The 18,731-nt window shown below is 45.1% G+C and overlaps 1 protein-coding gene across 3 annotated transcripts in view; it reads right to left on the minus strand.

Annotated features, from left to right (window-relative positions):
• The window catches only part of LOC122408401 (uncharacterized), a 198,619-nt gene that overhangs the window by 33,680 nt on the left and 146,208 nt on the right, over positions 1-18,731 (minus strand). For all 3 annotated transcript variants that reach the window (XM_043415169.1, XM_043415170.1, XM_043415171.1), the window contains 3 exons: positions 18,326-18,552; positions 17,914-18,218; positions 17,396-17,679 (listed from right to left, as the gene is read on the minus strand). In XM_043415169.1, coding sequence (XP_043271104.1) covers positions 17,396-17,679; positions 17,914-18,218; positions 18,326-18,552 — 816 coding nt within the window. The remainder of the gene's footprint in view (positions 1-17,395; positions 17,680-17,913; positions 18,219-18,325; positions 18,553-18,731) is intronic.

Below are 18,731 nucleotides of genomic sequence, written 5' to 3' on the forward strand. Positions count from 1 at the left end.
TGTGTAGTCGTGTCGTGGAGAGAAGATGAGGAAGAGATTTTTTGCGAGGGCATGGAATGCGGTCAGAAGCGAAGGGTCTCATTGCACTCAATTAGCCTTCTAAGAATACGTAGGTCCGTAAGTACATTTGTTTTTCGTTAAACGTTGCAACTTTTGCATCGAGATGCAAATTCGATTGGCAGAGGGAAGGTGACAGCGGCGAAAAAAAGGAGGAAGAGAAGCGTAATGAATCGAGAAACGATACTTTGTTGTAAAATGCACACGTGTACGGATGACGCGGAAAGAGCGGGAAGCGATGCGTGGACGCGGATGAACATCGACGGCGTAATAACAGTGATCGCTGTCGGGAGGCCAAGAAAAGTAAAAATAAAATAAGAGATGTTAGTGGTGCGACGATATCCAGCTCCGTCTTCCTGTGCTTTAGTCTCTATGCAGGTTTACTCCCTTTAACGGAGCGCATATTCCTCGAGGGGGGGTTGTAACACCAGGTACCGCCCTTTCCTCGTCCCCACTCTCGGTATAAACGCTTCGGTCACATGTACTACACTCGACTGCCATAAACTTTTCCATCCTGCTTCCGCTCCTTCATGAGCGTCCCGCGGTCCTTTTTGGTCCTTTATCTTCGCGCAGGTGGCTTCACGATGTATCATGAAAGAAGCACGAGGGAGAGGCGGAAGAGAAGGGAAAAAAGAAGAAGATAAAAAGGGGAGAAGTTATCGGCCGCAAAGTTCAGAATGCGATACACACGCGAAGACACGACGCTCGCTCGCGCGCGGCCGCATCCTCTAATGACAATGTAGATGTGGATCAGCGTAATGATGATGGCTGGTCTCGACTCGCCTTTGCATGCGATCTATAACAGCCTTTTCTCCAATTTTTTCCATTCGTCTTTGAGCTCGTATCGAGAAGCGAATGCTGTGGACGCGTTCAAGTGCATCCGTGCGTAAATTCCTCTTGGACGATGACACGACCGCGTACGGAGTTGCTTGGAAACTTTAAGTATAAAATATCGAACGACGGAGTGAAATAAAATTTGGCTTTTCAATTGACGAATCCCTGAGAAATCACATTGTTTGTGAGAGCCTGGCAAACGATCCGAAAGGTTCCCGGCATATCAGTGGTCCGCTGCTGACGAACTTTGGCAAATTTCGTCTCAATAAGCTCTCCAGACCTGGCCGCTGTAACATCGGAACCGCGCCAACGGGTAAAAAATCGTTCAGCCATCTGTCGAGGAAGCCAATTAAATCGGCATTCGTCGGTGAATTTCTTTAAAGATTCCTTTACTCGTGGAAATATGTGGATTTGGAAGGGGTGGGCGATTGGTACATTCGCGTTAAAATGCGAGTGCCAGAGGGGAGTGCAAGATGGGATGTTGAAGAGGACCACGGGTCGGCATTCATTGGGGGTTTCTCGGAACGCACGGAGGAACCGTCAGCAGCGTAGATAAAAAGAATACGGAGGAAAAAAGGAGATTAAGAGGATGAGAAAGAATCAGAAGAGGAGCCCGAAAGGAGCGAGGGGCAGGATAGAAGCAAGAGAAAGATGAAGAAGAGAAGGCGAATGCGGGGCAGACGAGCGGTGTGTTGCAGACGCACGCGCCGGGGGCAACCAGGAGGCCTCTCTCGCGCGCGCTCTGTAATCACTCTTTGGATTCAGCGAAGAAAGAGAGAGAGGGAGGGAGCAAGAAGAAGCGCTACACACGAGCTGAGGTCCGAGGAGAATCTTTCACGTGTATAAAGATCTGCACACACGTAAAGACGCATTACGGCCACGTATGCGAGCGATTGTTGAGGCGAAGGGGTGAGGGGCTCCGCGCATCACGTATACAATTACTATATTGGAAGGGGAAACTCTCGCTCGCGCGATACTCGGCAGCGAGAGACGAGAATATGTGCGCTCAGCACCGAGACGCATCACCTCGAGAGATGTGCTCGCGCCCGAGCACGCGAGTGCATACTAATTCACCCCCACGGGAGCATTGGATATTGCGATTATGTTGGTCGAATGTGCAGGTATGTGATCACGATGCTCGTACATACGGATATACGGACTAAATGCGCTATCTGTATGCTCGTACTGAAAATCGAGTCGCTGATGCTGCGTTCAGAGGGTATTTATATATAGGTTATATACATGTGTCTGTATACATATAGTAATGTTGCCTCGCAAGGCAGCACTTGAGCCCAGCACACATCTGCGTAATTGTCCCCGCCGGCGGCATTCGAGACTGAATGCGCCGAGAGGAACCTCCGCCCTCTTTGCCGGACACGGTAGAGTCTTGACGTACAGTGCGCTACAAAAATGCATTGGTGTTTTTTTGGCAGCGCGAGCACACGTTCTGTCAAGGGAAAGAGGATTGTGGCAATAGAGATTTGCACTATTGAATTTTTGGAGGACGCACGACGAAACGTTTTTTAGGTTTAAGTAAATGTTTTCGTGAGTATCTCGAGGATTGCACGATATTCGTGTCCGCCGGACGAAATATGTGTAAAGCACTGTTTCGCTGTTTCGTGGTCAAGAAACTTTCTCTCTTTCTTCCATATCTCGCCCGAGGACGTGACGCCGAGGACTGTAATGATCGGCGCGTTGCGTGATTTATTTTTGGAAACTATACTCCGATCTCGTGGCAAAAACGCGTTCTTTCAGTGCTCTCTTTAGATAAGGAGCGCGCGTTTGTGTATGCGAGAATAACGAAACGCGTCCCAAGTGCGTGGGCATCTTACAAGAACGCGAAAGCCGAGGGGTAGAGAAAGATAAAAGATTCGAGAGAGCGAACAGAGAGAAAAGTCTGCAGACGCGGGAGGAGCTAAAACCCGGTCTCGCGATTCGTGCCCGGAAGCAACGTCTAGGACGAGACCCCAAAAAACACACCACTTTGCAAATTTTTATCCTGCTCTTTTATCTCTTTCCTCCGTTCTCTACGCTGTGAGAAATCGCTGAGAAAGAAAGGAGAGCGCTGAGCTCCTCATTGTTTTCTACACGTTCCAACGTTATTCCTCGTGCTCTCATTATACACGTGTACGCACAACACACACACACACACACACGGTACGAGACGAAATGTCCCGAGGAAACAGAAAACAAATTGAGGCTCTCGCGAGACACTGCGTACATATATGTAGATACCGCGGAAAGAAAGAGCCCAGTCGAATGAAGAATTTGAGAGAAATGGCGGATGAAGAGTATAATGATACCGTGAAGAACTAGAAATTTCAATTTTGAAACGAAAAAAAGAGTATATAATAACTCGAAGAAAAAATGTATGGAGAATTACCTCCGCATAATCGTTACAGGTTCGACTAGAGAGGCCTCAAAATTGAGCGAATTTCAATGAAAATTAATGCAAAAAGAAAAACGTTTTCGAGCGTCGAGAGTTTTGCGAGTGCGGGAGCAGATTCGTGCGAGCCGCGAAAGCTGTCGAAGAGTCGCTCCCGCTTTCGAGCCGTTCCCTCGCTTCCCTCACTCTGCTTCTCTTTTGGCACATGATATTTAAAACGCGCTAGAAAAAATGAGCCTCCCGCTATCACTCGGTTCATACACCGCCGTCTTATTCTCGCGGTGACGCCGCACGACGAGCGCTCAGTCACATGAATAACGGGTCTTGCACTACGGATCTGTTTCTATCGGCGAGAGATTTCTGGCGAGTGTGCATCTCGAGTTGCACGATCTTTCGACGTACATCCTCAAAAGTACAGATAGCTCTGTGTGCACACGTGCACATAGAAGCGAACAAACACCTCGGCGATATGTAAGGCGATGTATAACACGAGCAGGGAGCAGGCGAGACACCGCAGCGCGACGTCCAAATCGTGTTACAACCGGGATAACACATATATGATGTGTCTGTTCGATTTCTCGCGGGATCTTGACGCGGTCTCGCGTTTCTAAATCATGTTTTACCAGAGTTCACGCGCGGTATTTACACATTCTCTTAACTTGAGCCCCGCCGCCCCCGCGCGCGACTGTGTCAAGAGAATAACACATCGCAAACATAACGGCGATAATCCGCGAGGATCTCCGGGCTGGGAGATACGTCGTCCATTATCCCAGCAGTTTATCGTAACACACGTTTTGTAAAACACGCTTCGAACGAAAGCGATTTAGCACATTGTGTTTCTACTAATGGTCTCAAATCCAATATCTCTCCTATATTACGTGGTCGGTGGTAAGCATCCATCGCGTTCCAACTACCGAGCACTCTGTTTTATAATTCCTTCGATATTAGCCACAACGTGGCTCAATGTGTGTGAGTTTATTTGCGGATCGTTCACGTATTCGGGTCTCTCGCAAGTTCCGTGTATATCGCAACGTGTACACGGTTTAATGCAAGGAATTAGTGCTTCGGTGAAATATAACGTGCGCAAGTATCGTGTGCGCAAGTGCACGAAAGTTCGAGTATTATTCAACACTGCTGGCGGAGTTCACGATGGCGCGTCGTTGAAAGTGAACCACACACGTGGCCACGTTTCGAACGTTTTCCTCGGAAGAATTTCCCTCTGCGCGTGAAGCTTTTGCATGCATCGACTACGTGATCTCGCATAGATACCGAAAGTTCCAAGCTGGGACTTGTGGCTATGCGGATCCATCCCGCGGTGTTGCGCGCGCGGCGTAAGAACACCGCTTGGCCCAAGGATTCGCGACGAAACGTCGTGGCGGCTGCGATCCTATTTTTGTCTTGTTTTTACTTTTATTTTGAGCCCCCCGCGGCACCTCGTCTCTCGATATTCGTGTAAACGTTGCTTCGCGTTACGTTTGCTCTCTATGGGAAAGTCGCTTTTAGAGTATCCGAGAGATCTCCTCAAAACACAAGGCGAACTCGTGCCCTGGCTTTGTATACCTTCGCCCGGAGAACGCGCTCGGCAATAAATCTCCGGCACACTCGAGGTGGAGAGACGTCCGTTCGTTTTCCTCCGGCAACTGGTGCAGTCGCTACCAATATCTGTATACGTGTATGAACGAGTAAATATCTGCACACAAATGGTGTTGCGGTTCTCGATCCGGCCGCGCAGCAGCTTATGACAATGTGTTTGTCCCTGGTCTGCTGTACTCGCTCCAAAGCCCCGAGCTCGAGAAGCGAAACTATGACTCGTTTTTTTGTTGCCTAGTTTTATCATCCAACGTGCGCGATCGAACTGGAACTACGAGAGAGAATGGGGTATTCATGGTACTCAAAAAAGTCACACCGAGCCTCTTGCATTCGAACGTAACGCTTCGGATTGCACTTTGCAGCTCGACGGATATGCTGATATTTCACGAATAAAGTTGTCATACACTTTCTATTTTACAGAAGCAAGAATACGCTTGGAAATTCAATGCTAAGTGATTTATACCGTGCGAAATAATATGCATAGATAAATCAGCGAATCTCGCCTCGCATGATCAATGGACGATTCACCGTTCGATGCAACAATTCGTCCTCGAGGAATTACAACTTTGCGTGATTTTCCAGAACATGTGCAACGATGCCAACGAGATAAGTAACTTGTCGAAATTAGTTGTCAATTTGGCGGTTACAAATTTTGGGTGCTTCGCACAGGTGGAATTTGCATTTTCGTATAGAGCTTCTTTGATTTTTTTTGTCGTCGAAAGTTTGTACCGCTACTGCGGTAAATGGCCGGGCTCGTAGGCAAGAGGAACCTCCGGCCATGCGGTGAAATAGGGACAAGCGCGCACCTTGCAATTTCATCGAGAGCGAAGGATATTATAAGGAAGAGAAAGAGACGGAGAGAAAAATGATACTGGACCAATTTGAAGCATGCTCCGGAGTTCTAGCTTTGGACCTGAGGGCAAATGAGGGTTAAGGTCAGCGGTAGATCACATTGTACATACGTACACGGAGTGCTGGATGCTCGGAGCATATTCCGGTGTACGCGGCGGGGAGGGGGTCGGAGCGGCGAGGCACTTTTCGCTCGTGCATTTGCTGCTGCGGCAGCGAAGCCAATCGCGGTATAACGCTCGGTAGACTCGGGAGGTGACGTTATTAATTGGTTGATGGGTATAAAACGAAAAATAAATGTGAAAGAGAAAAAGAAGCATGCACGTGTGCACGTACAAGTTGGAGAACGAGTACGAGCGGAGCGTGCAATAAGAAAGGGGCATGCACGCATTCAGAGGCGAGCAGTTCCATTTTCTCTCCCCCTTTCGTCTTTCGGGCCACCATTTCTGTCTGACCTCCGGCTCATGCCTCACACCGAGAGTACATAAACACACGGACACACACGGTCGCTCGTCGTCGTTTTGCCCTGGTCAGCTCGGGAGATCTCTACACTTCTGTCTGTGGTTCAGTGCCCGCGGGGAGTGGTCAAGTTCCTCCGTGGCTCCGGCACTGCTGGATTAATTATCATTACCATCGCGAGCGGATTGAGATCGTCCCTGTTTGTGTGTTCGTTCGTACATGTACAGAGCAATAGAGCTATCGTATATACGTATATATACGGACATGCAAGAACTCATATACGTTGAGCATTAAGCCGAAGAGCGGTCTGCGCGTTGGAAAGTTGTGTGGAGCGATGCTTCCTCGTATAGCGGTGCAGAGTACGGAGGCTACCGCACCCGTGAACCGACCCACTTTGCTCGACTTCCATATACATGTTATATGGATTATAAAGATACGGGAGGGTTTCGACTATAAAAGTTCAAGTCCGTCTCAAATGTACGCGGGGAAGATGTAACGAGAGGCACAGGGCAGAGAAAGAAAAGCCCTGCTGGCTTGACGGAAGGGCATCGTACTATAGAGAACTGCTGTGGACGAAGCGAGATAAATGCCGGATAAGGTGAAATGGGACATTTTGAAGAGTGAAAAAATTCTAGAAGAACACACTCCCAGAACAAACGATCAATGAGGTTTGCGAGAAAGAGAAATGAAGAAAAAAACTCGTACCAGCATCCCAGGTCAGGAGACCCAACAGGGGAGTTCCGTTTGGCGAATCTACGAAGCTCTGCGATGGTTTCTCCCCGAAGCGATTCGAGTTTTCCTCCCGGTTTTACCCGAGAAACCATTAATCGTACGTAGAATTCCCCCGCGTCGAAACAGTCACCTGAGCGTACTTAACTATCCGTTTACTCGGGAGTAGTATTCGCGAAGACGCTAGTTAGTAATGGCTATATAAATACGAGAGCGTGTACGGTCTGAATATAGTCTCGCGAGTCTCTCTTTAATCGTATCGGACTTTCAACATTGCGTTAGAATCAGCGCACGCCTTGTGTTGTCCAAGATGTATTCAGGACTGTGTCGAGTTTAACATGCTTCTGTTCCTCAACGCGAAATGCTGCTCCTTTTCCTCTCTCTCTCTCTCTCTCTCTCTCTCGCTCTCCTGTCTGCTGTCCTTCTTTTCCAACTTTTGCTCCAGCTGTAGGAGTGTGCGGAGTTCTAGTTGCGGAGTAGTATTCGCGATCCTTACGTGAACGGCTAACGATGCCCATTAGAGCAGCATCGCCAAGAGCCATATACCGATACAAACGTACGAGATCCAATGTAATGGTATGGTTTCCTCGAGTCTTCCAAGTCTATCTGACTAATCGTAAAGCGCACGACTCCATACCTCATGCAGATCGACTATTCGTCTTGGCCTATCCTCCAGTTTGTCAGCCGAATCGATTCGATAAAGATACCAGCTGTCTATGACGGTCCGGCTTGCCACACAGCGCAATATAAAATCGTGAACGCTTCTCTCGGCACGGCCTAACGATTCGGAATACTTTATACCATCCGCGCATCAACATATCTCTCGTCTTTTGGCATATAGTGAAACTTCTATTGAAGAATAATAAAAATAACATCGGGACGAGAGTACACGCGTATCTTTTTGAGAAACGCTCGAGACTCGAGGCAGAAACGTCGCAAGGAAACGCGGAAGAGAGAGGGAGACAGCGAATGGAGGCAGCAGGAGGACGGTAACCCTCTTCAAAAGGCAAAAGGTTCGTTTACGACGTTTCTACACGGGAGTGAACACACACTGTCGAATCTTTTTCTTCGTCTTCGATGGACATGGCCTCCTCAAAGTCACAGAACAAGAGAGAGAGAGAGAGAGGCCCGGGAATAGATGGACGTCTTCAACGAGTTGACGATGATTGGAGAAAGAGTGTATTTTACCATCGCGGTTTTGTCTTTTACCTCACGTTGAAAGGATTCGACGGATGACATGGGACACAAGACGGACACATCCCGGAGGAAAAATATTTGTGTATTCCTGATGAACACGAGGAATTTGAGATACGAATGTTATTTAATTGGGGAAACGTTTATCGGATACTCGATTGCCCAGGAAACGTTAATGAATGCCTCAAGAATTATTGTTGAGTAACGAAAAATAGTCAGGACAAACAATATTTTTGATGATTATCAGAAAAAATTAAATCTCCCATTGTTGAACGTCGCTGCACGTTTCCCCTCGATAGCCTTCCCAAAGTAAAAGTATATGTTCCCGCAATTATGCGAATACAATTGTTAGATTTTTAGAATGGATTCCGCAGTCGTAATTGTTAATGTAATCAACGAGGAAAAATCAAGAGTTTAGTAGGACGGAGAGCCTCTGATGCCCCACCCAAGAAATTTCTCCTCCACGCTTGTAACCCAGTGACCCTCGGGTGTATATATCCCTACCGAGAGATACAAGTCCACGCCGAAGAATCATTATATTATTTTGCAACATTCCACTCTCCCGTCGGCGTGCCCAGTGCGCGATTCGACCTTTATCTCTCACTGTCCGTATTACTATTACACTGTGCTAATAAAAAAAATAAAAATAACAGAAAAAAACATGGCGAATGTATCGATATATCTATAGGTAGGAAACAAAAGGACGCAATCTGAATCATTCTCCGTAGGTTATATCACGAAGGGTTAGGCCTTTTTTTCCACTTGGAGACTTGATTTATAAACATACCGCATAGATTTGCCGGGTGTGCAGTTCCATTACTCTCTATTAAAGGTTATCTCCAGAGTTCATTTTCCCCCAGCGTTACCGGTTCGGCCACAAATTTAATGACGAAATAAAAATTCCTGTCGTTATAGAAAAATAATAATAAAAACGAGTGAATCATTGATCTTCGAGGAGCGAAACGAACTCGAAGTTACGGCAGAAGAATGAGAGCCAACACTTCCGTGTGTTTTGCATACAAGATCGCGTCATCAACGCGGATCGTCGCGGTGAGATCGAGAAATCGATGCGAAAATCGATCTCTGTGAGATCGGCGAATAAAAAATGCAGCATGACACGGTGTGGGAGTGCCTTGGGACACACGTTGCTCGAACAGTCGGACGGTACATCACTCGGATTTAACAGGGAACTCTCATTTCAAAGCGTGTATACATGAACCGCGTTGAATCTCTCGTCGAGGCTTTATAATCGTATCTCTCCAATAGTACGAAGTGATGCAAGACGAGAGAATAAGAGGGGAAGCCAGCCAGAGAGAAAGAGCGAGTGAGAGAGATAACTATTGCAACCCAGATCTGTCACTGGTAACACGACGCGATTGCTCGCGTCTGTGTATATCGCACTGATCCTGAGCCAGATGGACGAAAAATTTATGCTTCTCCACATAATCTACGCCGTTTTGAGTCTCACCGAAGGATTTATATGCGAGGGAGGAGAATCATGGGTATTTATAAATCTATATACACCGACACGACGAACAGAGGGGGGGGGGGGTGAATAGATGAAGCGCCTCAAAGAGCGATGCAAGGAAAATATTCTCGCCGATTCATCAGTACTCAGCCGTGCATATAACTGTGAAAAAGGACCGCACTATATTAGAGTATCCGAAGAGAAAATGGCCGAGTTTGCGCGCTATAGACGATATAATTTCGCTATTCCGTGTGCTCTCATCTTTCACGGGAATGGAGAAAAAAAAAAAAAAAAAAAAAAACACAAGTGGAGAGGGAGGCAACGGGGCAATCATCCTCACCAGCTGCTACGAGAATCCTCTCGGGAATGGAATCACGCCGCTACCATCACTTTCGTAATCGCTGCACATCTTTCAAATGATAACGAGATATAAATATACGTGTCGAAGATCGCAAGGGGAAGAGGCTTAGTCTCGAGTTGCAAATTAATCGAGATGCTTTTCGGTGCAGAACTTCTGTCGGTTGTTACCAAAAACTGTGGTTGTGCTACTGCGGAATGAGGCAAGGCAGAGTCGTCTCGTGTTACTGTTGCGGGTGAATAACGATTCGATAAGGATTTATTGTCGGAGAAAATCCATTACATATTTCCGTATGGTCGGTGTGAACAAACGTTGATTTTATCGATTGTTATTTTCGATTGATCCCTGCTTCGTGTCATTACCACACATGCACGAAGAATTTTTATTTCGTTACAACATTCAGGATTTCGTGTACGATTTATATTAACTCGCAGTAATCCATCTCAGTTTTGGAATCTCGAGGCTTATCTTCGCTCCGCAAAAATCAAGCAGATTTATCACGAGAAAAGAGAAAGAACAAGAGGCAGGCAAGCGAAAAAGGGAAGCTGTACGCCGACCGGGGTATAACCCGAAGATTTTAGCGGCGATAAACGCGAAAGAAAGCATGAAGCGGGAGCCGCCCGAGGAGGTATAGCCCCAGGGGTAAAAGTATCGAAGTAATTAAGCATCGACCTATAACGAGCAATAATTAGTCATAGGCCTAACGAGCAAGGGGTAAAGATTTGTCGATAGGTTCCTGCGATATCTCTCAAGACCGAGAGACACCCACGCGGTGCCAAGATCGTCGACATATTTCGAAGACAACCTTAATAATATCCAAGAGAATCCAATGTTTTTTTGTCGAATGGAGGCAAAAGAAAGAACCAGGAGGATCGACAGGAGGACCAAAAATTGCACAAAATAATAAATGAACTCGACTCGGGCGACACGCACATCGTGAGAAAAAAGTACGCACGAACCAGCTGGAACGTTTCTAACGGAAATAAGAAGGACGAGTGGAGATGCAAAAAACTGGGAAGTCGATCAATTAGTTGACGGATGAGAGGAAGAGGCGCAGGAATCGCGCACATTGAATATAGTCGGTACAAGGAATTGACGAGAATCAAACAGTCGAATAACGTTCGTTGTTTCCCCCCGCGGATTTCAAAGCGGAAATCGGATATGTTTTATCGAAGTTTTAATCTCACGCGGAAGCTTGCAGTGACGCGAGTCCAAAGGATGCTCTTTCCGTAGCATGCATACGCCCCGGATATAGAAACATGTTCGATACCGTAAAACGATGTTCGCACACACGGACACGAATATTTTGCACAAATATATATGTGTGTATTTATAAAGTCGTGCACGCCTCGAGGTCCGTTATCGGGGGGAACGGTAGCGATCAGTCCGTTAGGAAAAAGTGTACACCGGCGGAGTGTCGATCGGGAGCGAGCAGCACGATCAGCACCAATATACTTTCTCACGTATATGTATATTTATGTACTTCGTGTATCGATGTATTTGTACTGGAGTTGACTGGTAAAAGCGTGGCTCGGTAGCCAGAGAGCGTGGCTCAAGAAGTAGAGGAGAAATCGCCGGAGCACGTGGCTTCTGGGCTAATTAACGGTGCAATGGTGTGAGTACGCACGCGGCTCCACTTTGTCCGAGCGATCTAGAGAAGCGCTGACCAGCACGCGCGCCCGCGGATCTCCCTGATATATCGCGCTCCGATCTAACGCGAATTCAGAAGATTCCGAAGAAACTCTCTTCACAATTCGACGCTGCATAGGCATGCGAGATTACTTTTTTTATGCACGCTTATGTTCCTGTGCGGGGTTGGCGAATTATCGATTAATCAAGCGAGCTTTCTAAATACTCGGAGGGAGCTGCGCAAACGCGAGGGAAACGAGTACTAATTAAACGATTATAGGATTTAAATGCGTATCCAGATTTACGAGATGTCCGTGTGACACGTATATTCCTCGTTCGAGCTATAAGTGTCATTTCTGATACGAGAACCGGCCTCGTTTGTACTTCCTCTCGGGTTATCGAGCTTCGAGTGATCGCTTTTCAAATTAACAAGTTATTACGAGTATTTACGGAAAAAGGAATATCGAGAGCATACGAAATTTCGACTTTCTCTTCCCTCATGCTTTTCACGACATCGAGGCCGCATTTAATTAAATTGTGGCTGAGGAAACTCCGATCTGTCGCTTTTGCTGGAGCATCAATTTTGCCATTTTTATTCATTTCTTGTTTGCACTAAACGTGATTGATCCACGAAAGGATAAAATCATCCGTTGCTGATCCTTCCAGTTTTGATTCGTCAAGACGATCGACCACGAATGTGTCTTGTATGGCGATAGAGTTCGTCGATCGATTGGATACGTGTAGGAGCGAATGTACACGTGATACGATGCATTCTAGATATCTACAGAACTATACATAACTCAACGATGCTTTCCTATCGATCAATTACAGTGTATCATGTATATTATTCAATCTGCTTTATAGAGATATGAGCACTGATTATCGAGCATTAGTCACGATTACGTAATGGCGAATAAATCAATAATTAATCTGCGGAGCAAGGATATTGATAATTGATGTGCTCTTCTCTGATACGAATAAGAGGTTATATGCTGGAAGATGAAGAAAGAGGAAGCAGTACGAAGCTCGTAAGAGCTTCATAGAGATTCATTTTCTGTATGGATCCGTTCGATTTAGTGTTACGTCAAGAAACGATAAATTTGAGAAAAAAATGAATATTGATTGCTGCCGATGCCGTGATATTTTCATCATTTTATGTGGTGCGATTCAACGTTCTTTGTTTATATGTTTTTTTTTTTAATGAAATCATTCAGGAAATTTGATCAATTCACGACATTAATAACAGTTTTTATGGCAAAATTATACATCATGTTGATTTGTTTATGGGAATAGTTCCTGGATCAATATCCTTAGAGCAGCGATTCGTAATTCGATGCCGCGATAAGGACATAAAACTCAATATCTAATAACAGTAATTCGATTTCTCTATCAATGAAAAAAACTGCTTGAATATGAATCTCGTCGTTAATATTTCTCTTCCTTCGTACCGAAGCTTATTTTCGTAAATGTATGTGCAAAAGTTAGTGTGTGTAACCCCCGTCAAAAGTAAGCTTGGAACGAGGCGCATTAGGTCTCAGGTCAGATCATGCGGTTGCCCGTGTCGAATCGTTAGAAAGTCTCACTCTCCTGTTCGTATACACTGCTCACACGAGTACCCTATTTATCGTTTGATAGAGCCAACTTAACGATTACTGTATATTCGGCGTTCCGATTGGAACAAGCTATTTTAATCTCCTGGCTGATCGCATAAGAAAAATTGTATTCGTCGAACTCGGAGGGATTTCGTTGGAGGAAAAATGCGGTGGATTTTAAGGCTGACAAACGATTCGACGAGGCTGCATGGAAATTGGAATGTGCGAATTCTTCTTATTTGCCAAATTTTTATAATTCATTGAGTTCCGATGGGGAGAATGGGAAAATGATGTACAGCGAATTTCGGTTGGAAGCTTCGGTTCGGCATGAAATTTCCTCTACAAACAAAAGACTCGTTACGTCAAACGTGCGTTCGTGTTCGGGCAAAGATCGGGAGACGTTTCTTGCGTCGGCCACGACGTATCGCACACATACAGATCGCGCTCGTAACGTTAAAATTGGACGAGGTACAAACGATTCACCAGGAATGAAACGAGAGCGTGATACAGACGCATATAGGCGAGTCATTAACTCGGTCACGAGAGGAAAACGCTTCAAGCTAGTTTCGTCGTTGATTGAAAATCGAGTGAACGTGAGCCAGAAGCTAATAGAAAATATGTATATATGTATACAGACGAGGAGCGATTCACGTGTGTGGGAAAAATTCGTTGACGATGTAGGAGAGTTCACGAGGCTTTGTACGAGTACGAATGGTACGATGCGATGCAATCGTCCGTACATCGAGAGGTACTATAAATCAAAATACGAAAGACGAGATGAATAGCTCGTACGCGTATATATACAAATATATATATCCGAAGCTAGACAATAGACACGAGAGATCGCAATTAGCACTCCATTTTCGCTGAATTGTGGACAAATCGATAAATCATCAGAGTCCCCTGCGGCTTAATTATATATTTTACGAATAGTGATGATAATCACGAGTTTATAGCTTTGGGTCAAGTCCATACCATCCAGATGTTGCCTGCGGATGCTAAGAACAATTTATAATTTGTGCGATGAATAAAAAACTTACAATGAGATACAATCAATAGGTGACAGGTGCAACTAAAAATTACGGGCTCACTGGAACCATGAATCCTCGCAATTGTCCTATTTGATGTTTAATTCAGCCTCTTAAATCCCGCAGGAGTAAGAAAAGGGCAGAGGAGCAAACGTGGCAATGTACGTATCAAACTTTGGCCAACAATAGAATATTCTTGATTGCTCGATCAGCGTTAAAAGTCACACGTTGTGAATTAAACGAAAGTGGACCATAAAACGTCGGAGTTGGAACAACGAGCTTTTAATCGAAGTGCAGATGAATGTGTGTGTATGTGAGAGAGAGAGAGTCGAAAAGATCATTGAAAGATTCAGTGAATCGATTTACCTTTAAGCGTTATATAAATATGCGAAAAGAGTAGAATTACGGAAGACGAAAACGTATCGAGTCTTTCGAGCAATTCCACAATCGTGACTTTCTAACGAATCCCCCCCTCTGCATATATGCATTTCTGTTAACATCAATGTACCATTTATTCTCGACGTGTACTGCGCTCTTTAAATTTATACATCAATGACTAACGACGATACCTTAATCCCCGACGAAAGACTCGAGAGACACTGTATATAGAACAATAGAACATTCGACATGGCTTGCTCTCCCCCTCGTTACAATAAATTATCACCCACCGAGTTTCTCAAAGCTAATTCTATCGCGTTGACTAACAGATCTAGAAACTCTTGCACTGATTGTACAATTCTTTGAGAAGACACCAATTATCATTTTTACGTTTCCTTTCTACTTTGCATTATTTCGACACTGCCTCACTTCGCCAATAAACTACTTACAAATCACCACTTAAATGTGGAAAAAAAATGTATGAAGGATCGTTGGAATCGATTCCCCGAGGCGATAAATTTTATTGGACAATTCTGTTGAAATATTCTCCTGGTTTTACGCAATTAATGGATTTCCGTACATTGAATATCGAAGGATTTCTACTGATCTTCCTGCCATTAATTCCATTTTCTTGCAACGGGATTTTCGTGATTTTTATTCAGCTGCAAGATTCAGGAATTTCATTCAATCGTATCGTTTATTTTTGTAGTTATTTGCAAGCGGAAAATCAATATTCGAGGAAAGCCTTTATTTAATGTGATTTTTTTTATAGAAAAAAGAAAATTCTTAAGCGTCTTAAAATGACTTGGATTTGTGGAAGCAGCAGGTGAAAGCGATTACGTCGTCCAATCTGAGAAAACGCAAAGTTCTCTCAACAGGGTTATTTCGATAAATGCGACCACCTGAGATGCGTCCGCAGATCGAACGAGCAAGCTCTAATTGCTGTTCGAAGGTTGCTCGTGAACGACTTTATACATGCGCTAAGTAGGATTGCTGGCTCGACGGAGGAAGTCTTTTAGTTGGGGAATGGAGACGCAGCGTTTGAACAAGCGCTGCATAGAAGCGTTTGTCGATTCTTACGAGGCGAAAAGGGATGTGAAAAAGGACAGGCGAGAATTACGGAACCTCGAGAACTGAGAAATAAAGAGCGGTTAGTGCGAGGGGGAGCTGTGTTGGGCTGCGAATTAAGTGAAATAATCGAGCGTTGCTTTTACCATCGCCTCTTCATTGCTTAATGAAGATGGAGACCCTTTTATCGCGAAAGGACGATCTTAGTCGCGCTTTTCTCGCGGTAGAATCGCGTTAACGCGTTTCTTCTCTATTGCGAATAGATTATTCAAGTGGAAATTTATTCAAATAAGAATCAGTCAAAAAAAAACGTTTGAAACATCAATTTTTTTGTTTTCGTTATTTACCTAACAACCATCTTTTTTTTTACTTATTTTGACATTGAACAATGATCCTCCGGGTCACCAATGAACATTCCAAGGTCAAACGAAACGAATTAGAATTCATAAAATTGCCTGCGTAATGGTCTCCGGTCACGTGAGGTCCTCGGGATTGTGTCGACTTTCTCATCCTCTTCTAACGAGGAGTCACGCGCACGCGTCCTTAAACTCACGCTATTTAGACACATATTTATCGCACTGCTATTAAACAGCACCTTCATATTTTTACATACGCGAATTATGGAGATGTAAATATAAAGTACATGCGAGGATTCGAGCTCGTGAATATTCATACGCGTGTACGCTTTTACGAGCTTGGATGAAAATTTATGAGCAAGGTAAGTCTTGACGAGGATCGAGAGGGCGTTGGCATTGTATAAGGCTCTGGAAATTATCAGTTCGTTCCTTCCTCTCGATTGGCATAAGAGAGAACATTTTTTGCGAAAACATACAAAAAGATTATTACGTAAAATTGAGTGTAAAATAAAGTCGTTCCCACGTAGTGAAAACCCTGTGAAAAACGAGCACTCTGAAAATTGGAGTATCGTTATTTTGACTTCCGGTGGAGTCTTTCCAGCAAGACCAAATGAAAAAGAGTGCTTAAAAAGCCATGATAAAACATGAACGATCAACTGTCAAGATTATATTCACAGTTAAATGAGGCTATTCTTGATTTTTATGGGATGCTTCGAGAGTTCAAAGACGAAAGAAAACGCAAGATGGAAAGCGCGGACGTGAGGACAGAGAACCCGTAGGTCGAAGGGTGATAAGTACGAGAGATATTACAACGTCTGCGCGATATACGCGATTGGTATGGGCTTCGAGGGGGTCATTAGAAAGAAACGAGCTCTACGTTGGCTTCCTCCTCGTTCGCGCACGCTGATCTTTTCGAAGTAACAGGAGCGAAACGATGTGAACTGTCGGATTGACGGATGCGAGTCATCCACGTGAGCGTTTTTCTCCTCTCTCTCTCTGCCCTTCTTTCTCGCTAACTTTTATATCGTCTCTGCAGTTATTGCAGCTGGATGAAAATACGTTCGAATATTTCGAACGAGAATTTTGTTTCTTTAAATGAAGATAAATTTTTGATTGTAGGATGATGAACGCGCTGAAAAAATGAGTCCACGGAATTCAGATCGAGCTACGCAGGTGCAATGAATTTTTTTTACCCGATTCAGGGATTTTGGGTTGATTAATGAACATTTACAAGTGAATTGAGACGATCAGTCCGCGGGGCTACTCTCTCGAAAATGAAGTGCGAACAGGAGGAATAAAAAAAATTGAAATCGATGATGTTCAAAAGCAAAATTAGAGGCTGCTTCTTTTAACGAGCCAACGGCTCACGAACCGAGAAATGTTTATGACGATGAATCGATTATAAAATGAAGAAACTTACCGGTGCATACTCCGCGCAGATCTCGATCGATGACACGTAACTGACGACGTCCTCGACCGTCCAGCGATTGACGGCTTGGCCGTCGCCGCATGGCATGTGACCGCACAAAGACGGACATCTCACAGGTGGCGGTGTACTTGGTCTCGGCACTACCGTTGCCTTTGGTTTTGGCGATACACTTCCCGATCTCCGGGTCTCAGTTCGTTGCCTTTTTCGTGGCGCGAAACCTCCGGGACTCGAGAGATCGAGGGGACTCGTGACACCGACGTCGCGTTTGTTCGCACCTGCGATTGAGCGGAAAGAAAAAAACATTGGAATAAATGCGGAAGATTGAACGATCCAACAATCGAGGCTGAATTGAAGAAAAATCTTTCGGTCCATCTTTGACTGTAAAGAGTTTTTCGTTCTCATTGATTTTATACACGAGTCGTATCCTCGATATTATTGTTTTTATTTTTTGAATTTTTCCTTTGAATTTACCGATTTCCGGTGAAATTGTTTCAACGAAAGTCACTTACCCTTGAGATAGGTCTCGAGTTCGGCAGCATTTTGTGCGGCATTGGCGGTTCTCACCATGTGAAGCAAAGCCTGCGTCGAGGACATATCGAGCATAGGGGGAAAAACCGGATTGCCAAAGAGATTGTCCTGCTTTGGTTCCTTGCCGGGGTCTTTGACGGAAAGAGGTGAGGTGGTTGGTACCGTGGGCGGCTGAGGTGTGCCCAACGGTGCCATAAGACCTACGAATGGCGTGGCGGCAGTTTTGAATGCGGGAAATCGTGGATCGAGACCCGGAGGATAGCCGTTTCGAGGTGTACTGAAGTAGCTGTAAAAATGAATACGAAGGAAGGAAAAAAGATGAAATTTCCTCGCACGAATTTCGGCTCGTAACGTAATTGGGGATTGAATGAGAAGAAATAAATGAAAACGTACTCGTTCGGATTGGCGTTGTTGTACTTGGCAGCGAGGCTTCTCATGAAATCGCTATAATTGCGTCCCATCATCTGTTCCATGTGTTTGAGATGATGAGGCGCTGGTGGGCCGTCCGGTCCACCGAGTGTCGTTGCATTTGGTGGGGTACCAGGATGGCTCGACGAGGATGGCGTTACGCTACGCGAAGACGTCGAATTATTATCGGGAGTGAGTCTCTCGGTTTTAACCTGCGATAAAGACAATTTTATTTTCTCTGATGAAGCAACGATTTCAAATATTTTCACGGAGGTATATTATTGCGAAAGAGATTTTCCGAGGTGAATGAAGCGTCGTTATCGGTGAACCCGGGGGCAGGAAAAGAGCGAATATATCCTCGAAAGCGAGGTTCTTATGGGTACAGAAATTC

The sequence above is a fragment of the Venturia canescens genome, chromosome 3 (assembly GCF_019457755.1).
Source record: "Venturia canescens isolate UGA chromosome 3, ASM1945775v1, whole genome shotgun sequence".
In the NCBI taxonomy this organism is placed as follows: Eukaryota; Metazoa; Arthropoda; class Insecta; order Hymenoptera; family Ichneumonidae; genus Venturia; species Venturia canescens.